At 51.1% G+C, this 27,663-nt stretch overlaps 1 protein-coding gene across 1 annotated transcript in view; it reads left to right on the forward strand.

Annotated features, from left to right (window-relative positions):
* PDIA5 (protein disulfide isomerase family A member 5) overlaps positions 1–27,663 on the forward strand; it is a 116,112-nt gene that overhangs the window by 15,715 nt on the left and 72,734 nt on the right. The window contains exons 2-4 of the mRNA XM_068246216.1: positions 5,775–5,901; positions 9,788–9,875; positions 17,191–17,271. Of these exons, the coding sequence (XP_068102317.1) occupies positions 5,775–5,901; positions 9,788–9,875; positions 17,191–17,271 (296 nt within the window). The remainder of the gene's footprint in view (positions 1–5,774; positions 5,902–9,787; positions 9,876–17,190; positions 17,272–27,663) is intronic.

The following is a 27,663-nucleotide window of genomic DNA, read 5'->3' on the forward strand; positions in this document are numbered from 1 at the left end:
GCTTATACTGTACATACTGGAGGTAGCAGAGTTTAGCACACACTGCAGCTAGTTTACTATCAGTACAGGCACAGAGTAACAGCTTATACTGTACATACTGGAGGTAGCAGAGATCAGCACACACTGCAGCTAGTTTACTATCAGTATAGGCACAGAGTAACATCTTATACTGTACATACTGGAGGCAGCAGAGATCAGCACACACTGCACCTAGTTTACTATCAGTACAGGCACAGAGTAACAGCTTATACTGTACATACTGGAGGTAGCAGAGATCAGCATGCACTGCAGCTAGTTTACTATCAGTGCAGGCACAGAGTAACAGCTTATACTGTACATACTGGGAGTAGCAGAGCTCAGCACACACTGCAGCTAGTTTACTATCAGTACAGACACAGAGTAACAACTTATACTGTACATACTGGAGGTAGCAAAGATCAGCACACACTGCAGCTAGTTTACTATCTGTACAGAAACAGAGTAACAGCTTATACTGTACATACTTGAGGCAGCAGAGAGCAGCACACGCTGCAGCTAGCTTATTATCAGTAAATGCACAGAGTAACAGCTTATACTGTACATACTGGAGGCAGCAGAGATCAGCACACACTGCCGCTAGTTTACTATCAGTACAGGCACACAGTAACATGCTATACTGTACATACCACATTGCCACAGGAAGTCGTTATGGCAAACTCTATACCTGCATTTAAAGGGGGCTTAGATGCTTTCCTTGCGTTGAAAGACATGGCTACAATGGCTACATGGCTACAATTACTAGGTAATGCCTAGTGATGTTGATCCAGGGATTTTATCTGATTGCCATCTGGAGTCGGGAAGGAATTTTTCCCTTTTGGGGCTAATTGGACCATGCCTTGTAAGGGTTTTTTCGCCTTCCTCTGGATCAACAGGGATATGTGAGGGAGCAGGCTGGTGTTGTACTTTATACTGGTTGGACTCGATGGACGTATGTCTTTTTTCAGCCAAGATAACTATGTAACTATACTGGAGGTTGCAGAGATCAGCACACGCTGCTGCTAGTTTACTATCAGTACAGGCACAGAGTAACAGCTTATACTGTACATACTGGAGGCAGCAGAGATCAGCACACGCAGCTAGTTTACTATCAGTACAGGCACAGAGTAACCGCTTATACTGGACATACTGGAGGAAGCAGAGAATAGCACACGCTGCTGCTAGTTTACTATCAGTTCAGGCACTTGATGACATCAGCGCATCCTGCACTGTCTGCCCCCCCCCCCCCCCCCCCCACATCCTGGTCATCCTTCCAGGTCTGTGACTCTGGATAATATGCTGCCTAAACCACCCTGAGAATAAATATTGAATTTGGGATTTCTCTTGAACAGGACATGTGGGCCACAAACTGGTCTGTCCAGATTGCACAGATTGTCTCCTCACCCTGCAGGGGCCTCCGGGCTCTGAAATCTGCACAGAAGCACCCCTGGCATGTTTCCGGGAAACAAGTTGAGTCCCAAAACTTCACTTCAACAACTTAACCATCGACAAAACGGGATTCTTAAATACATTTCTTTATACCTCTAAACTTCTGTATGTCAAAATGTGTATAATCCTCCATCAATGTGGAATTTTTTGCATCTCATTGAACTCTTTTCAGTACATCTAGTGATAGTGAAGTAGCTGCAGTTTGTGCTAATCCTTGCTACCCTCAGTATGTATAGCATAAGCTGTTACTCTGTGCCTGTACTGATAGTAAACTAGCTGCAGTGTGTACAGATCTCTGCTGCCTCCAGTATGTACAGTATAAGCCCTTACTCTGTGCCTGTACTGACAGTAAACTACATGCGGTGTGTGCTGATCTCTGCTACCTCCAGTATGTACAGTATATGCTGTTACTCTGTGCCTGTACTGATAGTAAACTAGGTGCAGTGTGTGCTGATCTCTGCTACCCCCAGTATGTACAGTATAAGCCATTACTCTGTGCCTGTACTGATAGTAAACTAGCTGCAGTGTGTGCTGATCTCTGCTGCCTCCAGTATGTACAGTATAAGCTGTTACTCTGTGCCTGTACTGATAGTAAACTAGCTGCAGTGTGTGCTGACCTCTGCTACCCCCAGTATGTACAGTATAATCTGTTACTCTGTGCCTGTACTGATAGTAAACTAGCTGCAGTGTGTGCTGATCTCTGCTGCTCCCAGTATGTACAGTATAATCTGTTACTCTGTGCCTGTACTGATAGTAAACTAGCTGCAGTGTGTGCTGATCTCTGCTGCCTCCAGTATGTACAGTATAAGCTGTTACTCTGTGCCTGTACTGATAGTAAACTAGCTGCAGTGTGTGCTGACCTCTGCTACCCCCAGTATGTACAGTATAATCTGTTACTCTGTGCCTGTACTGATAGTAAACTAGCTGCAGTGTGTGCTGATCTCTGCTGCTCTCAGTATGTACAGTATAATCTGTTACTCTGTGCCTGTACTGATAGTAAACTAGCTGCAGTGTGTGCTGATCTCTGCTGCCTCCAGTATGTACAGTATAAGCTGTTACTCTGTGCCTGTACTGATAGTAAACTAGCTGCAGTGTGTGCTAACCTCTGCTACCCCCAGTATGTACAGTATAATCTGTTACTCTGCCTGTACTGATAGTAAACTAGCTGCAGTGTGTGCTGATCTCTGCTGCCTCCAGTATGTATAGTATAATCTGTTACTCTGTGCCTGTACTGATAGTAAACTAGCTGCAGTGTGTGCTGATCTCTGCTACCTCCAGTATGTATAGTATAGGCTGTTATACAGCAATTACTTCTCCCCCCACCCTGACATGTAACCAGTGATTGGAATTTTTTATGTTTTATTGAAATGTTCCAGCATATATCGTTGGCCAGTGCAGATTGGGGATTCATCACTTTCATCCAATCATCCTCCATGTATGGCCGTCTCTCTTAAGGCCGCTGTAACTTTTTTTCTTCTGTTTAGGCGTTATTAATGGTGTGTTGGTCTTTCCTTTACGCCAATCCCATTTCTTGTAGCTGATTTCTTACGGCTCGTTCACAAACACAGACTCCCCTTTCTTCCCTTTTTTGTCTTTTGTCATTTTTCGTGTGCGTTTTCTATTTTCCGGGCACATGGATTTGAGTTCTCGCTTTAATGTCTTCCTTGTCTTACCTGTATGTTTCCTTTTACATCGTTACCGCTTTGCTTGTTGCTGCTCCAAATTTTACACCCAGCTGCCCGGGAACAATCGATATCCTTGTAACCGATCTCCGTGCTGATTCACCTCCTTGTAGGAGTTTTTTTTATTGTTACATTTTCACCTGGCAGCTTTCTTGTAGGACCACCTTTCCTGTCAGGTACAGCCGGTCATTATGCAAGCATTCTCTGTAAAGAAAACCTGAACTGAAAATTAAAAGACAAAATAAACATACACAAGTCATACTTCCCTTCCATGTAGTCTACTGCTCAGTGTCTTTCTCCTGTCCCGCGTCCTGTTTGTTCACTGTGATCAAGGGAATTCTCTGTCCTCCATTTTGAAAATGGCCATTACCCCAGAACAGCTTTCTGGTCAGCACACAGTTAAACTGTAACATCGCCCACTTGAGCCATAGGGAAACATGGACATGACCTGGCACATCAGTTCTCCTCTCAGCTATAACTGACAGCAACTGATATATTTCAGATCTGACAAAATATTGTCAGAACTGGAAGGGATCATTGTCAGAAGAAAATGGTGAGCTTCTGAGAGGAGCTGAGGGCATGGTAACTATGTAATGTTCATTTGAAGTTAACTCATGTTATAATAATAATAATATAATAATATAATTTTACTCAGTACAGGTTCTCTTTAAAGGAAAAAAAAAACAGAGGAAAAATAAAAAGTTTTATACATAGCTGGTTCTTCCTCCAGCCCCATCCGCACGGATCGCTCCCAGGCCGCCGCCCTCAGTCTTTTCTTGCTCCAGTACCGGGTTCTGTAACTTCCTCCAGTCGGGGCCAGTCTGCGCAAGAGAAGTGCGCCCTCTAGGTACCTCTCCAGCGGCCGGAGTGACGGGACCCGGTACCGGCGATAGAGGCAGCGGAGGATGGCGGCGCGGGAGCGAACGGTGCGGATGGGGCTGGAGGAAGCCCCAGGTAGGTATAGAAACTTTTTTTCTCATCTCGGGTACACTTTTAAGCCCAGTACCCACTACGTGATTTTTCTGACGAACGGCGATATTTTGAGCGTCGAGCAATTGTTTCCCCGATCTTACGACGTAGGTCCAGGCCGCGACCACGTGAATGTTGTTTAGCGTGATGCGATAACGACAATCACGGCAGATTGGATCTTTATGATCCCCAACGACTCCGCGCAAAGTACCAGAATCACCTGACTTCCCGTTTACGCCCATCACGTGAAGTTGCGCATTCCTGCCGACCGGAAGATGGATCGGGGAGTGCGCGTCATCAGGGGGTTGTCTCCGGATCCATCTTCCTCCGTTGGGTGGCGAGTTCTGCTTAAGACTTTGTATATACTGCGCAATTTGCACTTTAGATCACACTCGAGTGAGAGATCCGATCGATATCGAGATCTGACATAAAGCAGATATATGAGAAAGCTAGCCTATACATGTATGTGATCTTTCCTGCAAATTTCAATCATCATTCCAATTTGTAGATCGAAAGTGAAATGAGGAGAAATGTTACCAGAATCAGACATGATCACCGAACCATGACCGATTCTCCGAATGATATTGCCAGCTTATCTGATCTGCTTCCAATTGAGAAAAGAGATCGATCCTGACCTTTGTATCAGATTCTGGCAAATCAATGGGCTGTATAATTTTTTTTTTTTTTTTTTTTTTTTTACTGATCCAGTCGTTTTTTCGATCTGAAGTGGAAATTGCGTGCTGTGTTCCAGGCCTTATAACTGCAGGCTAATGTGCATAGTTAGATTTGTGCACGTGTAGATTTGAGCATCACTGGTGATCGGCAAGGGGAGCGCAATCACCCTCAGTGTGAACCAGGCCTTAATTTAATTTAAAGCAGGATTGTCATCCATAAAATCAAATTCCATTTTATGAACTGCTCTGTGTTTATTATGCTGTCTGCAACCTGACCCTGCATTGCAAGCATTCCAATATAATCAGAAATGTTCCTGCTCTAATAAATCTTCTCTGTCGGCCAGGCTCTATTTGGTACATTGCCAATCTCCTCTCCCACATTCCTGTTCCTCGATTGGCTGAGGGCAGTTCAGTGTGCTGCTAAAATAAGATCTATCCTGTGCTCACATGTGTTTACAAAGCAAGCTGGATATGACAGTGCAGTTTCTAGGGGGAAAAAAAGGTAAGGGAGGAAATGACATCAGGGTTGGCTTCAACCAGAGGGAATAAAACTGGAAAACACCAAGAACAGTTTTCTCTGTATTTACCATATACAATTCACTAAAATCAAAATGTCAACATTATAATACATTGGTTATTTAAGTAGAACAAGTATTTATCTACTTATAAATGTGTTTTTTCCCCTGGGATAGTATGGCTGTTCCCGCTGCTTTTATAGTTCATATTTTGGAAAGCCAGAATGTTCAGCTCTTAGATATAATACTGTTGTGCCATATCTGTGATTTATTTTTATCACCAGGTAGAACAGCTGACTGAGCAGTGGTTGCGGGTTTTCTCCAGGGCTTGTTGGAACAGCAATGTGTGAGGATTGTCTGTGATCAGTACCGTTAGTAGCAGACCATCGTATCTGTCCAACCCCCGAGGATTCTGCTGTGATGTGATTTTTGGTACTTGTATTTTATTCTCGCTCTCCTCTGTCTCCCAGATTCTCCTCCCGACTTGTCTCCTCGCTCTGAAAGTCTCTCCGCTAATCGAGAGGATCAGCGAACACAAAGACTTCAAGAAGCTGCTGAGGACTCGGAACAATGTGCTGGTGCTATATTCCCAGTCAGGTGAGGGCGCCACACTACAGCCGGCTGTTACTTACGTACGCCTACTTCCTTCCTGTGCGCTGGCTGCAGGTCCACACACAGGAAGTGGGAAACTTCCTTCCTGTACGCTGGCTGCTAGTCCACACACAGGAAGTGGGAACCTTCTTTCCTGTGCGCTGGCTGCAGGTCCACACACAGGAAGTGGGAAACTTCCTTCCTGTGCGCTGGCTGCAGGTCCACACACAGGAAGTGGAAAACTTCCTTCCTGTGCGCTGGCTGCAGGTCCACACACAGGAAGTGGGAAACTTTCTTCCTGTACGCTGGCTGCTGGTCCACACACAGAAAGTGGGAAACTTCCTTCCTGTGCGCTGGCTGCTTGTCCACACACAGGAAGTGGGAAACTTTCTTCCTGTACGCTGGCTGCTGGGCCACACACAGGAAGTGGGAAACTTCCTTCTTGTACGCTGGCTGCAGGTGTTGTGTCTGATTACGCTGCCTGTGGATTTGCGCTGCCCCGCATGCGCAGTAGGAGACTGTGCGGTCACATTTCCTATTTGATAATGCTGCTGATGGTAACATAATAAATATCTCCGCTTCCACACATCCTACACTCCTTAAATTTTTAGGGTAGGGAGAGGATTCCCCGAACTACCTCTATGCCAAATTGCAGCCCCGGAGACCCAATGGTTCCCGAGATAGGTTTCTCTAATCTATCTCCTGAACCAGCGGGGCTCGGGGGCTGCAATTTGGAATATAGGTAGTTCGGGGGATCCCCTCCCTACCCTGAAAATTTGAGGAGTGTAGGATGTGTGGAAGCGGAGATATTTATTATGTCACCATCAGCAGCATAATTAACGTCACACTGCACATGCGTGCTACTCAGTGTAGAGGGGAGCTTCCGGGCAGCGCGATCAGACATTACACAGGTCCACACACAGGAAGTGGGAAACTTCCTTCCTGTACGCTGGCTGCAGGTCCACACACAGGAAGTGGGAAACTTTCTTTGTGTACGCTAGCTGCAGGTCCACACACAGGAAGTGGGAAAATTCCTTCCTGTGCGCTGGCTGCAGGTCCACACACAGGAAGTGGGAAACTTCCTTCCTGTGCGCTGGCTGCAGGTCCACACACAGGAAGTGGGAAACTTCCTTCCTGTGCGCTGGCTGCAGGTCCACACACAGGAAGTGGGAAACTTCCTTCCTGTGCGCTGGCTGCAGGTCCACACACAGGAAGTGGGAAAATTCCTGTACTCTGGCTGCTGGTCCACACACAGGAAGTGGGAAAATTCCTTCTTGTGTGCTGGCTGCTGGTCCACACACAGAAAGTGGGAAGCTTTCTTCCTGTGCGCTAGTTGCAGGTCCACACACAGGATGTGGGACGATCTGAGGAATAGGGCTTCACGGAGATAAAGTAAAGGATATGTAGTTAATTGTGTTTCTGAGGAGAACATACAAGTATCTTTCATGCAAAATGACATGCAGACTTCAGATACAGTGACTGTACTGAATATAACTTATTAATTTAGTCACTGTTAGCACACTTCAAAATCTTACCTCACTCTGATTTACTTTCTGAAATGCATCAGAGATTCCAGCAAGATGCATCGTTGTGAAATATTTTTTGCGCTCTGTGTAGTGAGCAGGCGCATCACATGATCTCCCAGAGTGCACTGAGGCAGGAGCGTCACATGATCTCCCAGAGTGCACTGAGGCAGGAGGCTGCATGACCTCTTAGCCTAAGCTAAATATCAGTGAGAGGGCCGGTACATACTGAATATACAGCAAATGAATCAATAAAAGAAGCGTTTGAGACACTGAAACCAGAATAATGAAGGTAAAAATGGGTATCCTGAATAATTTCTTTTTTTACTTTTTGTTGTTCTAATTCCTCTTTGACTGTTTGTATGTCCTTTTCTGAATTTCAACCCCAATCACCCAATGACCAATTGCAGCAGGTTGGAGGCTTGTGCCATTACCAGTGTAGGAATGGCTGCAGTTTAAATATTCCCCTTGAAAATCAATGGGTGAATTTTGATTGGCGGCTGTAGGCTCCGCCCACTTTCCTAAATGACCAAGTGTGCCAAGTTTGAAAACCCTGCGATTAACAGTCTAAGAATGGCTGCAGTTTACAGTTTCCCATTGAAAATTAATGGCTGAAATTTGATTGGCTGTTTTATGCTCCGCCCACTTTTCCTGGATTTGTAACCTTGGTCACCAAGTTACCAACTGTGTGGGGACTCTGGCTTGATTACTGTGAGAATGGCAGCCTTTTACATTTTTTCCATTGACATGAATGGGTGAAATCTGATTGGCTGTTTGTAGCTCCGCCCAGGTGTGCAGGGGGGCCGCGAGACCCCCAGAACATTTCGTCCCAGGTAGTAAGGGATCTGTGTACCAAGTTTCGTTCAAATCGGTCAAGGCGTTTTCGAGTGATGTCGGCACATGTATGCACTTTCTGAGGACGCCTGTAACGATTGTGGAATTCTTTCCGTGGTCAGCGCACAGGATGCGCGCTGACACTGCGGAAATCCTCCAAGTGTATAATCTGAAAGAACACAGCAAAAGGTGCAATGCACCTGTAGAGGGGAATTCCTGCCGGCAGATGGAGCCGTAGAGTGCAGAGGAACAGATCCTCTGCACAGCCACAGATGCCAGATAGGAATTGTACGAGGGGAAGCAATGCAGGGCAAGATAGCCCTTAAAGAGAGAGAGCACAGCGACAGAACGTATGTGTGTGCACCAATCTAGTCGCCAACTCGCGACGGTGAACACACAACAGCAGAAACAAAGTAGGAACGCAATTGCGAGAGAGGCGATTGCCCGTAGTGACACAAGACTGAGCAAGACAGAGCACGAGAGTGGCAAAGGCACAGCAAACAATGAGAAGATAAGGAAAATAACAAACGCTAGCTAAACGCGAACACCGCACTCATTCGCAACAGCGAACGCGTTTACGGCGCGGTCTCCGCACGATAAGCGCAACAGAGACAAGCACGCCACCCTAACTAACCAACTCCACACAAACACAAACAGAGAACGCGAACGCTTACTTAACGGTTACCCCACCGAGCCTACAGCAAGCGTTCGTATCAGATGAGACGGAGAGAAGGAGCAGCCAGCAGCAACTGCAGCTCTGGCGTACACTCCCAGACAGAGTTCAAAAGGAACCACCGCTGCTACCGCTAGAGCGAGTGCGATCCAGACAGACAAACGAACAGAAACATGAATAGGTCAGATAAGATCCACCGCTCTTCCGCCATAGCTAGTGCAATCTAGGTTCAGAGACAGGACAGGAAGGATCTACTGCTCTTTCCGCCAGAGCGAGTGTGAACCAAGTAGGGAAACAGAGTTAGCAGGATCCACTGCTCTTACCGCCAGAGCAAGTGTGATCCAAGTACAGAAACAGAGCTTAGCAGGATCCATTGCTCTTTCTGCCGGAGTAAGTGTGATCCAGGTTCTGGAGCAAATGATTCACCATCGCCAACCGCTGGCGACAGTGCAATCGTAAGTACAAACAGAAGACAGAACAGGCAATACAAATAATACAACCTGACTGTACAAGAGGGATGCCTAATGCAGTCCCCAGGAATACTCTAAGATAATCTTTAGCAAACAATAGCAAGGCTGACACTCCAGGAGTGTTTCAACAGTAACAAACCATGATGACCAGCAAAGGATTGTGGGATCACATGGTATTTATGCTGCAAGCCTTCAAGGGAGGCGACTAGGCAATTTGCATAATCAGTATATGCAAATTCCTCAACAGAGCAGATCTGAAGCTTGCAAAGCAAAGACAGGTCTCTTATCCATAGACCTGCATCCCACAGACTTGAGGAATGGTCAAACAGCTATCTCTGCCTGTGCAGCCAGCTGAGCGGATCATTACAACGCCTCTCTGTTTCTTCTTTCAGCTCAGGCAGCAGAGCGGCAGTTGCGGCTTCTGTCGGACGTGGCGCAGGACGTGAAGGGACGAGCGACCGTGTCCTGGGTGGACTGTGGGTAAGTCATAAGCCTTGACTACTGATTTGATGAGGTGTTGTGCATCCACATGTGCGCTGAGTGTTACACAACCACTGTACTGAGAAAACTGTGGCCTGTACATGGTGTAATCCTGAATCCTAAGAGAACCTGCCTTACCTCAAACGAGACACAAGACCGCTGCGCACAGACCAGGATCTCCGGTGTTCAGCTGTCCGGTGTCAGTGGTCCGGCACCCACTGCGGCCTCAGATCTCTGATCTTGGCTGACAGGAGAGGACCCCAATGTGTTATGTATTATAAGGGGCCTCTCTGTCACCTCAGTTCTTTCTGACACTGCAGCCTCTCTGTCACCTCAGTTCTCTGACACTGCAGCCTCTCTGTCACCTCAGTTATAAGGGGCCTCTCTGTCACCTTAGTTCTCTCTGACACACTGCAGCCTCTCTGTCACCTCAGTTCTCAGACACTGCAGCCTCTCTGTCACCTCAGTTCTCTGACACTGCAGCCTCTCTGTCACCTCAGTTATAAGGGGCCTCTCTGTCACCTTAGTTCTCTCTGACACACTGCAGCCTCTCTGTCACCTCAGTTCTCTGACACTGCAGCCTCTCTGTCACCTCAGTTATAAGGGGCCTCTCTGTCACCTCAGTTCTTTCTGACACTGCAGCCTCTCTGTCACCTCAGTTATAAGGGGCCTCTCTGTCACCTCAGTTTTTTTCTGACACACTGCAGCCTCTCTGTCAGCTCAGTTCTCTGACACTGCAGCCTCTCTGTCAGCTCAGTTCTCTGACACTGCAGCCACTGTGTCAGCTCAGTTCTCTGACACTGCAGCCTCTCCGTCACCTCAGTTCTCTGGCACTGCAGCCTCTCTGTCACCTCAGTTCTCTCTGACACTGCAGCCTCTCTGTCACCTCAGTTCTCTGACACTGCAGCCTCTCTGTCACCTCAGTTCTCTGACACTGCAGCCTCTCTGTCACCTCAGTTCTCTGACACTGCAGCCTCTCTGTCACCTCAGTTCTCTGACACTGCAGCCTCTCTGTCACTTCAGTTCTCTGACACTGCAGCCTCTCTGTCACCTCAGTTCTCTGACACTGCAGCCTCTCTGTCACCTCAGTTCTCTGACACTGCAGCCTCTCTGTCACCTCAGTTCTCTGACACTGCAGCCTCTCTGTCACCTCAGTTCTCTGACACTGCAGCCACTGTGTAACCTCAGTTCTCTGACACGGCAGCCTCTGCCACCTCAGTTCTCTGACACTGCAGCCTCTGTCAGCTCAGTTCTCTGACACTGCAGCCTCTCTTGTCAGCTCAGTTCTCTGACACTGCAGCCTCTGTCACCTCAGTTCTCTCTGACACTGCAGCCTCGGTCACCTCAGTTCTCTGACACTGCAGCCTCTCTGTCACCTCAGTTCTCTGACACTGCAGCCTCTCTGTCAGTTCAGTTTTCAGACACTGCAGCCTCTCTTTCACCTCAGCTCTCTCACACTGCAGCCTCTGTCACCTCAGTTCTCTGACACGGCAGCCTTTCTGTCACTTCAGTTCTCTGACACTGCTGCCTCTCTGTCACCTCAGTTCTCTGACACTGCAGCCTCTGTCACCTCAGTTCTCTGACATTGCAGCCTCTGTCAGCTCAGTTCTCTGACACTGCAGCCTCTGTCAGCTCAGTTCTCTGACACTGCAGCCTCTCTGTCAGCTCAGGTCTTAGACATTGCAGCCTCTCTGTCAGCTCCGTTCTCTGTCAGCTCCATTCTCTGTCAGCTCCGTTCTCTGTCAGCTCCGTTCTGACACTGCAGCCTCTCTGTTACCTCGGTTCTCTGACACTGCAGCCTCTGACACTGCAGCCTCTCTGTCAGCTCAGTTCTCTGACACTGCAGCTTCTCTGTCACCTCAGTTCTCTGACACTGCAGCCTCTGCCACCTCATTTCTCAGACACTGCAGCCTCTCTGTCAGCTCAGGTCTTAGACACTGCAGCCTCTCTGTCAGCTCAGGTCTTAGACATTGCAGCCTCTCTGTCAGTTCAGTTCTCAGACACTGCAGCCTCTGCCACCTCAGTTCTCTGACACTGCAGCCTCTCTGTCAGCTCAGTTCTCTGACACTGCAGCCTCTCTGTCAGCTCAGTTCTCTGACACTGCAGCCTCTCTGTCAGCTCAGTTCTCTGACACTGCAGCCTCTCTGTCAGCTCAGTTCTCTGACACTGCAGCCTCTCTGTCAGCTCAGTTCTCTGACACTGCAGCCTCTCTGTCACCTCAGTTCTCTGACACTGCAGCCTCTGCCACCTCAGTTCTCTGACACTGCAGCCTCTCTGTCAGCTCAGTTCTCTGACACTGCAGCCTCTCTGTCAGCTCAATTCTCTTACACTGCAGCTTCTCTGTCACCTCAGTTCTCAGACACTGCAGCCTCTCTGTCAGCTCAGTTCTCAGACACTGCAGCCTCTCTGTCAGCTCAGTTCTCTGACACTGCAGCCTCTCTGTCAGCTCAGTTCTCTGACACGGCAGCCTCTGTCAGCTCAGTTCTCTGACACTGCAGCCTCTGTCAGCTCAGTTCTCTGACACTGCAGCCTCTGTCAGCTCAGTTCTCTGACACTGCAGCCTCTGTCAGCTCAGTTCTCTGACACTGCAGCCTCTGTCAGCTCCGTTCTCTGACACTGCAGCCTCTGTCACCTCAGTTCTCAGACACTGCAGCCTCTCTGTCAGTACAGTACAATACAGTGTTTTGTGTATTTACAATATCTGTATTAGAATAACATTTCTTCTATCCAGGGTCAGTATGGAGAGTAATAAAAGAAAGTTAGGGAAGTAATATTGTTAAAGTTTTGCCATTCATAAAACAGACGTTTGAAATCCAGATCCAGATTTTTTTTTCAGGGTTCTCTGCTCGACGTGGCTGTATGACTGATGTGGCATTGGGGATTTCTTCTGGTCGGGGGAATGGCCTTGGGGTTCTCTGTAGGACAGGGCTTGGTGACTGACGTGACGTTGGGGATCTTTCCTGCTCGGGGTATGGCGTTGTGGATCTCTGCAGGGCGGGGCTTGATGACTGACGTAGCATTGGAGAACTCTGCAGGGCGGGGCTTGGTGTCTGACGTGACGTTGGGGATCTCCTGAATGCAGCGTAGTGTCTGAGATGGCGGTGGGGAGCTTTGCAGGGCAGGGCTTGGTGCCTGACTTGACGTTGGAAATCTCCTGGGTGGAGCGTAGCGTCTGAAATGGCACTGGGGAGCTTTGCAGGGTGGGGCTTGATGTCTGACGTGACGTTGGGAATCTCCTGGGTGGAGCGTAGCGTCTGAGATGGTGGTGGGGAGCTTTGCAGGGTGGGACTTGGTGTCTGACGTGACGTTGGGGATCTCCTGGATGGAGCGTAGCGTCTGAGATGGCACTGGGGAGCTTTGTAGGGAGGGGCTTGGTGTCTGACGTGACGTTGGGAATCTCCTGGGTGGAGCGTAGGGTCTGAGATGGCACTGGGGAGCTTTGCAGGGCGGGGCTTGGTGTCTGACGTGACGCTGGGAATCTCCTGGGTGGAGCGTAGCGTCTGAGATGGTGGTGGGGAGCTTTGCAGGGCGGGGCTTGGTGTCTGACGTGACGTTGGGAATCTCCTGGGTGGAGCGTAGCGTCTGAGATGGTGGTGGGGAGCTTTGCAGGGCGGGGCTTGGTGTCTGTCGTGACGTTGGGAATCTCCTGGGTGGAGCGTAGGGTCTGAGATGGCACTGGGGAGCTTTGCAGGGTGGGGCTTGATGTCTGACGTGACGTTGGGAATCTCCTGGGTGGAGCGTAGCGTCTGAGATGGTGGTGGGGAGCTTTGCAGGGTGGGACTTGGTGTCTGACGTGACGTTGGGGATCTCCTGGATGGAGCGTAGCGTCTGAGATGGCACTGGGGAGCTTTGTAGGGAGGGGCTTGGTGTCTGACGTGACGTTGGGAATCTCCTGGGTGGAGCGTAGGGTCTGAGATGGCACTGGGGAGCTTTGCAGGGCGGTGCTTGGTGTCTGACGTGACGTTGGGAATCTCCTGGGTGGAGCGTAGCGTCTGAGATGGTGGTGGGGAGCTTTGCAGGGCGGGGCTTGGTGTCTGACGTGACGTTGGGAATCTCCTGGGTGGAGCCTAGGGTCTGAGATGGCACTGGGGAGCTTTGCAGGGCGGGGCTTGGTGTCTGACGTGACGTTGGGAATCTCCTGGGTGGAGCGTAGCGTCTGAGATGGTGGTGGGGAGCTTTGCAGGGCGGGGCTTGGTGTCTGACGTGATGTTGGGAATCTCCTGGGTGGAGCGTAGCGTCTGAGATAGCGGTGGGGAGCTTTGCAGGGCTGGGCTTGGTGTCTGACGTGACGTTGGTGATCTGCTATACCCTCATTAGTCCGATCGGCAGCGTCGGGCTCTCAGCACAAATAAGAGAAGCGTTTTATTGCTGGCTTTTACGGCCGCATTGTAAAGACTGCGCTACACTCTGATAACTTTAATCTGTGTAATCAGTTTGGGAATAAAATTTTAGGGCAGCTCCGGGATTCGCTGGGCCGGCGCCCACATCGCTCCGCACAGAACCGTAATAATAAACATCCCTAATAGATTGTATTTCCTGACAATATAAACTTGCCGGGCATTACTGCCTGGATCCTGAGCTCTGGTCTGCGGTGATAAAGAGGACCTGTCACTGAAATCTAGCTTCACGCATGTCTGCAGGGACCTGCCACAACTGGGAATCATGCTTTATATTATACTATATTTCCCATTACAGAAATAAGTGTTGATTTCCATCCTGGCATCCTGGCACTGTATTCCAATTTATTATGCCAATTTTATTTAAGTGTCATAAAGATTAAATATTTAGTTTTTATGAATGTTCTTGTCTCAGGTCTATTTTGATCACTTGAAATTAATCTTGGACAGCTGTGATAATTAGTTTGCTAGGTGAGCCCAATTAAAGGAAAAACTACTAAAAAAGGTCGTTCCACATTACAAAGGAAAACCTGAGAGGTTATAAATAGCAGGTGCAGAGCGGGATGGGGGCGGAGTCAGCACAACTGATGGCGACTGGACCATATTACTGGAGAAGATTGTAGAAGAATGGATCGGCCCAGGAGGACAGCGAGGCAGCCCACGGAATACAGGGGGCTGGAGGAATCCCCAGGTAAGTATAAATTCATCTATTTATAACCTCTTGGGTACACTTTAAGCAGACCATCATTTTGAAGTGATATTTGAGAGAAAAAGGATCTCTCTGGGGCCGAAAAGCATGAAATAGTTGAGTGGACAAAGTAGGAAAATCTTAAGATATGTCATGAAATCTTAAGTGTGATCGTTGTACTAAAAGATTTGTGGCTGACTCAGAGCACACACAGGGTTGGTGCAGATACAGGCAAATGAGGAAGGTTTCTGCTGGGTCGCGGCTTGATGACCTCATCAAGCCGGTACCCGACACCCAAAGCACAGCGAGCAGAAATGCCGGGCAGAGCGGAGGGGAGCGACGATCGCCAGGGGAACGTCAGGAAGGTGAGTGGATCCTCCTCTTCCCCTCCTACCACTGCTGCACTAATAGTGATCACTAGGATCCGCCGGCGATCATAGTGATCATGTGTTCAGAAGCCAAGCACAATGACACCTGATCAGTGAGGGGAGATGTCAGCTGTCATATGACCACTTAATCTCCCCTCTCGGGTGCGCACGATCGTGGCAGAAGCAGAAAGAGCAGGTGGCGTAAATCCTACATAGACAGGCGTAGGATTTACTGCGCGCGGTCTCCAGGAGGTTAGGGAGGGACAGTGAGTTGCGAATAATTCTGAGTTGGTGCAAGTTTTAGGAGAATGTATACTGAGATATGGACCAGCTGCTGTTTAATTCCTATTGAAGTTGCATACATTTTTATTAAAATTCGATTTCATTGAAAAATCTCATGCTGGGCGTACACTTAGCAGAAACGCAAGCGTTGCGGAAAAAGGCTGCGTTTTTGCAGCTAATGGAAGTCTATGGGCCGCATGAAAAAAACGCATATAAAAACCATATATGCGTTTTGTATGCGTGCGTTTTTAAAAATGCAGGTTTTGTTGCCTAATATTCAAAAACGAACATAATGATAGTCAATGGTAACGCAATGTATTGCGTTTTGTATGCGTTTTTCATGCCTTTTTTTTTTTTTGCAAATGTGGAAAAAACCCAAACGCACTAAACGCACACAAAAAACCCCCCGCACATGACAGAAATCACGACCTTTCACGCTCTGTATGCGCCCAGCCTCAGGAATTGTCTCCGTTCTGGGGGAACGCGCAGTCAGAGCCGCAATATTTCATCATTTCTGTTCAGTTTATTCTGTTCTCAGGATTTAAATTCAAAAAGAAGCGCTTTGTAGAAAGTTATAATAAAAAATAAAAAAAACGGACTAAAATAACAGATATTTAAAAAAAAAAAAAATTACAATAAAAAATGTGTGCTGATGCTTCATTGAGGCTAATTTAAATAATAAAAATGATTAGTACAGCCAGGCAAGATGATCAGTCTGCAGAGAATGACTCTTTCATTGCTTTATAATGGAGTAATCAAGGCTTTAAACATGGTCAGATCAGATTAGGGAAACGATTAGAGGACGCACCGCCGTGTCGCCAAACTCCTTCCCTATCACAGCCTGATTCTGAATCCGTATCTCCTGCTGTGCAGGCTGATCACTGCCGCCACGGCCTGGGTCATATCAGGACATAGCATTGGCTGGTTAGCAAATGTGCGATCTGGTGTTTTATTTAATTTTTTTTTATTTCAAGCAGAATTTGTGCAGATTGTTAATCATTGCATCTTTTGTAAATTGGACCAAGAAAGTGTTTTTTTTCAGCGTTAAAGAGAACCTGGTGAGAGGAATATGGGGCTGCCATATATATTTCCTATTAAACAATGCCAGTTGTCTGGCAGCCCTGATGATCTATTTGATTGCAGTAGTGTCTGAATAACACCAGAAACAAGCAGGCAGCTAATCCAGTCACACTTCAGTCAGAGCACCTGATCTGCTGCATGCTTGTTCAGGGGCTGTGGCTAAAAGTATAGAGGCAGAGGACCAGCAGGACAGCCAGGCAATCTGCATTGCTTAAAAGAAAATATGGCAGCCTCCTTACATATCTCACTTTAGATTTCCTTTAAAGGACACAGGGTCTGTGGATAAAAGTATTAGAGCCAGGTTCTCTTAAAAGTCTGGCCATGATCCTCACATGCCTCATGCTGACTGTGCTCCACTGCCCCCCCCCCCCCCCCCATACACGTGGGTGGTGCCCCCCAGCTGGTTGTACTAGGCCATCTATATATAGAGACAGGTTATCTTGAAGTCGTTCGGCAATCCTCACGTTCCTCATGCTGACTGTACTCTGCTTTTTCCTCAGGGACTCTGAAGGCCGCAAGCTGTGTAAGAAGCTGAAGGTGGACCCGGCTAAGAAGAACGGGGCGGAGCTATTACACTACAAGTGAGCGAGGAGACCCCCATGTATATTGTGCTGTTATTGTTTCTGCCCATCCTACACCATTCAGGGATAGCAGGGGGGCTTCCTGTCCTTGTTCTGTGGCAAAGCTACAGGTCCCAGCATGCCTTGCGGGGGGGGGGGGGGGCTTCCTGTCCTTGTTCTGTGGCAAAACTACAGGTCCCAGCATGCCTTGTGGGGGGCTTCCTGTCCTTGTTCTGTGGCAAAACTACAGGTCCCAGCATGCCTTGCAGGGGGCTTCCTGTCCTTGTTCTGTGGCAAAACTACAGGTCCCAGCATGCCTTGCAGGGGGCTTCCTGTCCTTGTTCTGTGGCAAAACTACAGGTCCCAGCATGCCTTGTGGGGGGTTTCCTGTCCTTGTTCTGTAGCAAAACTACAGGTCCCAGCATGCCTTGCGGGGGGCTTCCTGTCCTTGTTCTGTGGCAAAACTACAGGTCCCAGCATGCCTTGCGGGGGGCTTCCTGTCCTTGTTCTGTGGCAAAACTACAGGTCCCAGCATGCCTTGTGGGGGGTTTCCTGTCCTTGTTCTGTAGCAAAACTACAGGTCCCAGCATGCCTTGCAGGGGGCTTCCTGTCCTTGCTCTGTGGCAAAACTACAGGTTCCAGCATGCCTTGCGGGGGGTTTCCTGTCCTTGTTCTGTGGCAAAGCTACAGGTCCCAGCATGCCTTGCAGGCTGCTGCTAAGTGGTTCTGTGTGTTTATCTTTATAGAGCCTGCATTACTGGCTTTTATTCATGGATTTGATCTGGGAGGTGCGGATCCAGCAACATAACGCTTGTGCAATTAATCTCTATGAGAAGGTTCATATCGGCGCGGTTCGTACACGGTGCGTTCTGCAAAGCGGTGCCTGGACCATTTCTGAGGCGCTTTTTGCTATAATGGAAGTTATAGAAAAAATGCAATTGCTCACAAATCGCTTCGTGTAGCGTTTGCGTGAACGTTGTTAAGAATAAATACATTGGCTATCATTCATAAAGCATTCCCGCATGCGGAAATACTGAAAACAGCAGACTTTACCGAGCACTTAGCAAAATGTCAATTCATAAAAGCCGTTTCCGCATGAAAAGCTGACATTCCCGAGCAGTGCGATAAATTACTGCCTTGTGCAGTGATTATCTCAACACATGTCACCATATGTCAGTTCATAAAGATTAGAACAGGCGGTATCGGCACGGAGAATACCGCTCCCTTGGTTCAGGTGATAAGCATGCGGATAACAGCTAAGTTAATGGAGACAGACTTAGCTGTACTTCACATACAAATCATTATATCATAAGTTTAGTTTCACTTCAGATTCCCTTTAACGATTTTCAGTTGACTCGTTGTTACTCGATTGGTTTGAGTGACAGTACTGCAGAGATGCTTCTGCAGAGCCACCAGCATGTCCTGAAAATTAGCACCCATCACAGATTGGCTGCTGGGATGCCCCCCCCCCCCCCCTAAACAGGCCAGCGATTCTACCCTTGTGAAGAATTATCTCAAGCAGCGATGGCCTCTCACAGATTTGTTAAAATCCACAAATGTTCTGAAAATATAGAAATGGCGCGCAGGAACAAAGCACAATCCCCAGACAATGGGCTCATTTCTTCTGAGCTTAATTGCGTGTCTGACAAATTAAGCGCATTCACGGCTCCCGTTGTGCGCCTGCAGTGAGCGATCCTCTGTATTGTACCGCGCTCGTTTCCATACTCGTTCTCTTTTCACTGGTTTCCCCGCGTTTCTCAGGTTCTTCGCAGTCAGATAATGTTATCTGGCTTTTTTCCCTGATAATTGCAGTAATTGCAGCTCCTGTGCCTTGCCCTTCTCACCCCAGCGCTCCCTAGAAAAAAAAACGCTCCAACATACTGTATGCGTTCATAGAAATCTACGCCGTATATAATTGTACTGACACCCCCGGGAGCTGAAACTGACCCCCTTACGTTGGTCTAGTAATGATTCAAAGGACATGTAAAATGACTCCGTGTGTGTCCCCACTCATAAATCATTTTACCGTAATTTTGTAGTCCTTAAAGAGAACCTGTACTAAAAAAAAAAGCCCTCTGGGGGATAGTGACTTCGGGAGGGGAAAGCCTCAGTTTCCCAATAAGGCTTCCCCCATCCTCAATAGCCTGGTGGATCCTGCACTGGCTCCCCCGAACCGCGCCCCCCCCCCCCCCCGACATGCTCAACAAGGGACTAGACTTGCGCGGACTAGTTGCGCGGACTAGACTTGCCTGTCTGGGATCCAGTGCAGGTGCAGTAGCGGCTCTTTGTTCGGGTTAAGGCCGAAATAGCCGAGCTCGATCGTATCCACTCTACTGCCCAGGCACACAGGACTAGCACCTGCGCAGTAGAGCGGATCGATCGGGTTCGGCTATTTCCACCTAGTGATGTGATAAATTGTATCTCTCCATGGACAAAAGAGAAAAGTAGTGTGTGCTCAGAGCAGGTGTCACCTGACTTATATACTGGCTGCCTCTTGTCTATTGACTCATTGAAATGGCATAGAGTTTGCATGTTGTATTTGCTTGCCAGAATATGCAGGTTCTAAAACTACCTCACTGCTGTTCCTGCAGGAGTTGGCCCACGCAAAGTACTTTGCACCTCAAAAGAGGTGCCGCGTGTAAGCCTCCTTGTACCCCCAAGAAATGGGGGGCAGTGCAGAGACCCCCACAAAGCACCCACTGCCCAGGAGCGCTGCAGCTTCCCTTCAGAGGAAGGGGTGCATGTGATCTCCCTTGCGGTGGCAGTACTGGGGGGCTGCTTGCGCTGATCTCTATTCCCCCCCCCCCCCCCTAGGGGTAGCTCTGTTACTCCTTCCTGGACCCAGTTTATTGAATATACTCTTTAACCTGCTGAGCGGTCTGGACGAGCTCAGCTCGTCCAACACCGCCAGAGGCTGCCGCTCAGGCCCTGCTGGGCCGATTTTAATGAAATAAAAAGCAGCACACGCAGCCGGCACTTTGCCAGCCGCGTGTGCTGCCTGATCGCCGCTGCAGCGCGGCGATCCGCCGCGTGCAGCGGCGAAAGAGGGTCCCCCCAGCCGCCCGAGCCCAGCGTAGCCGGAACAAAAAGTTCCGGCCAGCGCTAAGGGCTGGATCGGAGGCGGCAGACTATGACGTCACCCTGCTCGTCGCTATGGCGACGATGTAAGCAAAACAAGGAAGGCCGCTCATTGCGGCCTTCCTTGTTTATTCTGGGCGCCGGAGGCGATCGGAAGAACGCCTCCGGAGCGCCCTCTAGTGGGCTTTCATGCAGCCAACTTTCAGTTGGCTGCATGAAATAGTTTTTTTTTTATTTAAAAAAAACCCTCCCGCAGCCACCCTGGCGATTTAATCAGAACGCCAGGGTGGTTAAATCGCTGTCCGTATTGGCCTCATGACAATGGTTGGTCTCAAAAGAAATAGAAAAAGCCCCCAGAAACTTAAGATGCCCATACATCTAGTGACTTGACAGCGATCGACCACCCAATTTGATAGTTATTGAATGAAAATCGGTGTCGCCAAGTGTATGGGCATGTCGATCGGACGTGCTGCAAGATATCGGGCCGTCGTGGTCAATTGAGTGCGCGGCAGCAGCGGCAAACAATATCGGGATGTGTGACGAATGCCATGGAACCCCCGGCGCTGTGCCCCCCCCAATGTATAAATGTACATGTGTGCATTCATACATTACCTGTCGCGTTGTCCCCCTCCGCTCTTCCATCAGCCCCATACACGTCACTGGTGCATAGCACACACGTCACTGGTGCATAGCACACACGTCACCGGCGCATAGCACACACGTCACCGACGCATAGCACACACGTCACTGGCGCATAGCACACACGTCACCGGCGCATAGCACACACGTCACCGACGCATAGCACACACGTCAGCGGCGCATAGCACACACGTCACTGGTGCATAGCACACACGTCAGCGGCGCATAGCACACACGTCACCGACGCATAGCACACACGTCACTGGTGCATAGCACACACGTCACCGGCGCATAGCACACACGTCACCGACGCATAGCACACACGTCAGCGGCGCATAGCACACACGTCACCGACGCATAGCACACACGTCACTGGTGCATAGCACACACGTCACCGGCGCATAGCACACACGTCACCGACGCATAGCACACACGTCAGCGGCGCATAGCACACACGTCAGCGGCGCATAGCACACACGTCAGCGGCGCATAGCACACACGTCAGCGGCGCATAGCACACACGTCAGCGGCGCATAGCACACACGTCAGCGCCATGTATGTGGCTAATGAAAGAGCGGTGGATTCTGAAGATGGTTGGGCACCGCGACACAGGACAGGTATAAATGCACACTAGGGCACATATTTATACACTAGGGAGGCAGCGGCAGACTCAGCAGATTCCCAAGAGATTTCTTGCAGGTTAAGACTGCAGTGCGCAGGCAGCATATGGCAATTTTACCACGATTACTGCTTGTTAAAGTGAGACGAAGCACCCTCATGTATTTTACCATATATATCAGTGGGAACATTAGAAAAAACACCTACCCTGCTCTCTGTTTCATTCTGTACTGCACAGCTTGCTTCTTACCAGCCCTGATAAAATCCCTGACTGAGCATTCAGTCTGGCTTTGCTCAGGAATCATTATGGCTGAGTCTGTCTTCTCTGATGTCTTTTCAAGCACAAGCCTGCCCCCTGCTGGCTCTGCTCAGGAATCATTATAGCTGAGTCATTATAGCAAAGCCAGACTGAATGCTCAGTCAGGGATTTTATCAGGGCTGATAACAAGCAGGCTGAGTAGTGCAGAATGAAACAGAAAGCATGGTATGTTTGCTCTAATGTTCCCACTGATATACATGGTAAAATACATGAGGGTGCTTCATCTCTGGTTCACTTTAAGGTGCCCACTAATGGTACAATCTCCCGAATGATTGACCGTAGAATCGATGGAATACCGTTAATTGTGCCGATCGATAACCAGCGATCGTTCTATCAATCGTTCCATGGATCCAAATTTCTAAACGATTCTTTTGGTCTGATTGGATTGCTTATCATTTCCCCCTTCATTGGTGGGCCCGAAATCGGTCGTAAAGATCTGATTGGACATTTGATTGTTTGGGAAATTGTACCATTAGTGGGCAGATTTACTACTGTTTGGTAAATTGGGGCCAATGCTACTTAGATGAACAAGTGGCAGAAGTCGGTGTAACAGCTGCAGTCACTGACCTCTCATTAGGTTAGGAAGCTAAATCTCTGCTGTGATTCTGCCAACTTTTACTACCTGAACTCAGAACTTCCTTTCTGCTCTAAAAGATAAGCAGCAGCATAATGACCTTTATAGAAAAAAACAGTTCTTTGTTACAGCTGATACAAATCCTGCAATAAATCTGCAGTGTGTATACTTCCTTCTTTCATGGAAATAGACATGTTGTTAACATCCTGTGTTTACAAATTAGCTGCTCTGCGTGGGTACACACAGGGGCACAGGAGGCAGTGTGGGTACACACAGGGGCACAGGAGGCCGCATGGGTACACACAGGGGCACAGGAGGCCGCGTGGGTACACACAGGGGCACAGGAGGCAGTGTGGGTACACACAGGGGCACAGGAGGCAGTGTGGGTACACACAGGGGCACAGGAGGCAGTGTGGGTACACACAGGGGCACAGGAGGCAGTGTGGGTACACACAGGGGCACAGGAGGCAGTGTGGGTACACACAGGGGCACAGGAGGCAGTGTGGGTACACACAGGGGCACAGGAGGCAGTGTGGGTACACACAGGGGCACAGGAGACAGTGTGGGTACACACAGGGGCACAGGAGGCAGTGTGGGTACACACAGGGGCACAGGAGGCAGTGTGGGTACACACAGGGGCACAGGAGGCAGTGTGGGTACACACAGGGGCACAGGAGGCAGTGTGGGTACACACAGGGGCACAGGAGGCAGTGTGAGTACACACAGGGGCACAGGAGGCAGTGTGAGTACACACAGGGGCACAGGAGACATTGTGGGTACACACAGGGGCACAGGAGGCTGTGTGGGTACACACAGGGGCACAGGAGGCAGTGTGGGTACACACAGGGGCACAGGAGGCAGTGTGGGTACACACAGGGGCACAGGAGGCAGCGCTGGGTACACACAGGGGCACAGGAGGCAGCGTGGGTACACACAGGGGCACAGGAGGCAGCGTGGGTACACACAGGGGCACAGGAGGCTGTGTGGGTACACACAGGGGCACAGGAGGCTGTGTGGGTACACACAGGGGCACAGGAGGCTGTGTGGGTACACACAGGGGCACAGGAGGCTGTGTGGGTACACACAGGGGCACAGGAGGCTGTGTGGGTACACACAGGGGCACAGGAGGCTGTGTGGGTACACACAGGGGCACAGGAGGCTGTGTGGGTACACACAGGGGCACAGGAGGCTGTGTGGGTACACACAGGGGCACAGGAGGCTGTGTGGGTACACACAGGGGCACAGGAGGCATTGTGGGTACACACAGGGGCACAGGAGGCAGTGTGGGTACACACAGGGGCACAGGAGGCAGTGTGGGTACACACAGGGGCACAGGAGGCAGTGTGAGTACACACAGGGGCACAGGAGGCAGTGTGGGTACACACAGGGGCACAGGAGGCAGTGTGGGTACACACAGGGGCACAGGAGGCAGTGTGGGTACACACAGGGGCACAGGAGGCAGTGTGAGTACACACAGGGGCACAGGAGGCATTGTGGGTACACACAGGGGCACAGGAGGCTGTGTGGGTACACACAGGGGCACATGAGGCATTGTGGGTACACACAGGGGCACAGGAGGCAGTGTGGGTACACACAGGGGCACAGGAGGCAGTGTGGGTACACACAGGGGCACAGGAGGCAGTGTGGGTACACACAGGGGCACAGGAGGCTGTGTGGGTACACACAGGGGCACAGGAGGCTGTGTGGGTACACACAGGGGCACAGGAGGCTGTGTGGGTACACACAGGGGCACAGGAGGCTGTGTGGGTACACACAGGGGCACAGGAGGCTGTGTGGGTACACACAGGGGCACAGGAGGCTGTGTGGGTACACACAGGGGCACAGGAGGCTGTGTGGGTACACACAGGGGCACAGGAGGCTGTGTGGGTACACACAGGGGCACAGGAGGCTGTGTGGGTACACACAGGGGCACAGGAGGCTGTGTGGGTACACACAGGGGCACAGGAGGCTGTGTGGGTACACACAGGGGCACAGGAGGCTGTGTGGGTACACACAGGGGCACAGGAGGCAGTGTGAGTACACACAGGGGCACAGGAGGCAGTGTGGGTACACACAGGGGCACAGGAGGCAGTGTGGGTACACACAGGGGCACAGGAGGCAGTGTGGGTACACACAGGGGCACAGGAGGCAGTGTGGGTACACACAGGGGCACAGGAGGCAGTGTGGGTACACACAGGGGCACAGGAGGCAGTGTGGGTACACACAGGGGCACAGGAGGCTGTGTGGGTACACACAGGGGCACAGGAGGCATTGTGGGTACACACAGGGGCACAGGAGGCAGTGTGGGTACACACAGGGGCACAGGAGGCAGTGTGAGTACACACAGGGGCACAGGAGGCATTGTGGGTACACACAGGGGCACAGGAGGCTGTGTGGGTACACACAGGGGCACAGGAGGCAGTGTGGGTACACACAGGGGCACAGGAGGCAGTGTGGGTACACACAGGGGCACAGGAGGCAGTGTGAGTACACACAGGGGCACAGGAGGCAGTGTGGGTACAGACGGGCACAGGAGGCAGTGTGGGTAGACAGGGGCACAGGAGGCAGTGTGGGTACATTCAGGGCACAGGAGGCAGTGTGGGTACACACAGGGGCACAGGAGGCAGTGTGGGTACACACAGGGGCACAGGAGGCAGTGTGGGTACACACAGGGGCACAGGAGGCAGTGTGGGTACACACAGGGGCACAGGAGGCAGTGTGGGTACACACAGGGGCACAGGAGGCAGTGTGGGTACACACAGGGGCACAGGAGGCAGTGTGGGTACACACAGGTGCACAGGAGGCAGTGTGGGTACACACAGGTGCACAGGAGGCAGTGTGGGTACACACAGGTGCACAGGAGGCAGTGTGGGTACACACAGGGGCACAGGAGGCAGTGTGGGTACACACAGGGGCACAGGAGGCAGTGTGGGTACACACAGGTGCACAGGAGGCAGTGTGGGTACACACAGGTGCACAGGAGGCAGTGTGGGTACACACAGGGGCACAGGAGGCATTGTGGGTACACACAAGGGTACAGGAGGCAGTGTGGGTACACACAGGTGCACAGGAGGCAGTGTGAGTACACACAGGGGCACAGGAGGCAGTGTGAGTACACACAGGGGCACAGGAGGCATTGTGGGTACACACAGGGGCACAGGAGGCTGTGTGGGTACACACAGGGGCACAGGAGGCAGTGTGGGTACACACAGGGGCACAGGAGGCAGTGTGGGTACACACAGGGGCACAGGAGGCAGCGCTGGGTACACACAGGGGCACAGGAGGCAGCGTGGGTACACACAGGGGCACAGGAGGCTGCGTGGGTACACACAGGGGCACAGGAGGCTGTGTGGGTACACACAGGGGCACAGGAGGCTGTGTGGGTACACACAGGGGCACAGGAGGCTGTGTGGGTACACACAGGGGCACAGGAGGCTGTGTGGGTACACACAGGGGCACAGGAGGCTGTGTGGGTACACACAGGGGCACAGGAGGCTGTGTGGGTACACACAGGAGGCTGTGTGGGTACACACAGGGGCACAGGAGGCTGTGTGGGTACACACAGGGGCACAGGAGGCTGTGTGGGTACACACAGGGGCACAGGAGGCTGTGTGGGTACACACAGGGGCACAGGAGGCTGTGTGGGTACACACAGGGGCACAGGAGGCTGTGTGGGTACACACAGGGGCACAGGAGGCTGTGTGGGTACACACAGGGGCACAGGAGGCTGTGTGGGTACACACAGGGGCACAGGAGGCTGTGTGGGTACACACAGGGGCACAGGAGGCTGTGTGGGTACACACAGGGGCACAGGAGGCATTGTGGGTACACACAGGGGCACAGGAGGCAGTGTGGGTACACACAGGGGCACAGGAGGCAGTGTGGGTACACACAGGGGCACAGGAGGCAGTGTGAGTACACACAGGGGCACAGGAGGCAGTGTGGGTACACACAGGGGCACAGGAGGCAGTGTGGGTACACACAGGGGCACAGGAGGCAGTGTGGGTACACACAGGGGCACAGGAGGCAGTGTGGGTACACACAGGGGCACAGGAGGCAGTGTGAGTACACACAGGGGCACAGGAGGCATTGTGGGTACACACAGGGGCACAGGAGGCATTGTGGGTACACACAGGGGCACAGGAGGCATTGTGGGTACACACAGGGGCACAGGAGGCAGTGTGGGTACACACAGGGGCACAGGAGGCAGTGTGGGTACACACAGGGGCACAGGAGGCAGTGTGGGTACACACAGGGGCACAGGAGGCTGTGTGGGTACACACAGTGGCACAGGAGGCAGTGTGGGTACACACAGGGGCACAGGAGGCAGTGTGAGTACACACAGGGGCACAGGAGGCAGTGTGGGTACAGACGGGCACAGGAGGCAGTGTGGGTAGACAGGGGCACAGGAGGCAGTGTGGGTACATTCAGGGCACAGGAGGCAGCGCTGGGTACACACAGGGGCACAGGAGGCAGTGTGGGTACACACAGGGGCACAGGAGGCAGTGTGGGTACACACAGGGGCACAGGAGGCAGTGTGGGTACACACAGGTGCACAGGAGGCAGTGTGGGTACACACAGGTGCACAGGAGGCAGTGTGGGTACACACAGGTGCACAGGAGGCAGTGTGAGTACACACAGGGGCACAGGAGGCAGTGTGGGTACACACAGGGGCACAGGAGGCAGTGTGGGTACACACAGGGGCACAGGAGGCAGTGTGGGTACACACAGGGGCACAGGAGGCAGTGTGGGTACACACAGGTGCACAGGAGGCATTGTGGGTACACACAAGGGTACAGGAGGCAGTGTGGGTACACACAGGGGCACAGGAGGCAGTGTGAGTACACACAGGGGCACAGGAGGCAGTGTGGGTACAGACGGGCACAGGAGGCAGTGTGGGTAGACAGGGGCACAGGAGGCAGTGTGGGTACATTCAGGGCACAGGAGGCAGCGCTGGGTACACACAGGGGCACAGGAGGCAGTGTGAGTACACACAGGGGTACAGGAGGCAGTGTGGGTACACACAGGGGCACAGGAGGCAGTGTGAGTACACACAGGGGCACAGGAGGCAGTGTGAGTACACACAGGGGCACAGGAGGCAGTGTGGGTACAGACGGGCACAGGAGGCAGTGTGGGTAGACGGGCACAGGAGGCAGTGTGAGTACACACAGGGGCACAGGAGGCA

The sequence above is a fragment of the Hyperolius riggenbachi genome, chromosome 7 (assembly GCF_040937935.1).
Source record: "Hyperolius riggenbachi isolate aHypRig1 chromosome 7, aHypRig1.pri, whole genome shotgun sequence".
NCBI lineage: Eukaryota > Metazoa > Chordata > Amphibia > Anura > Hyperoliidae > Hyperolius > Hyperolius riggenbachi.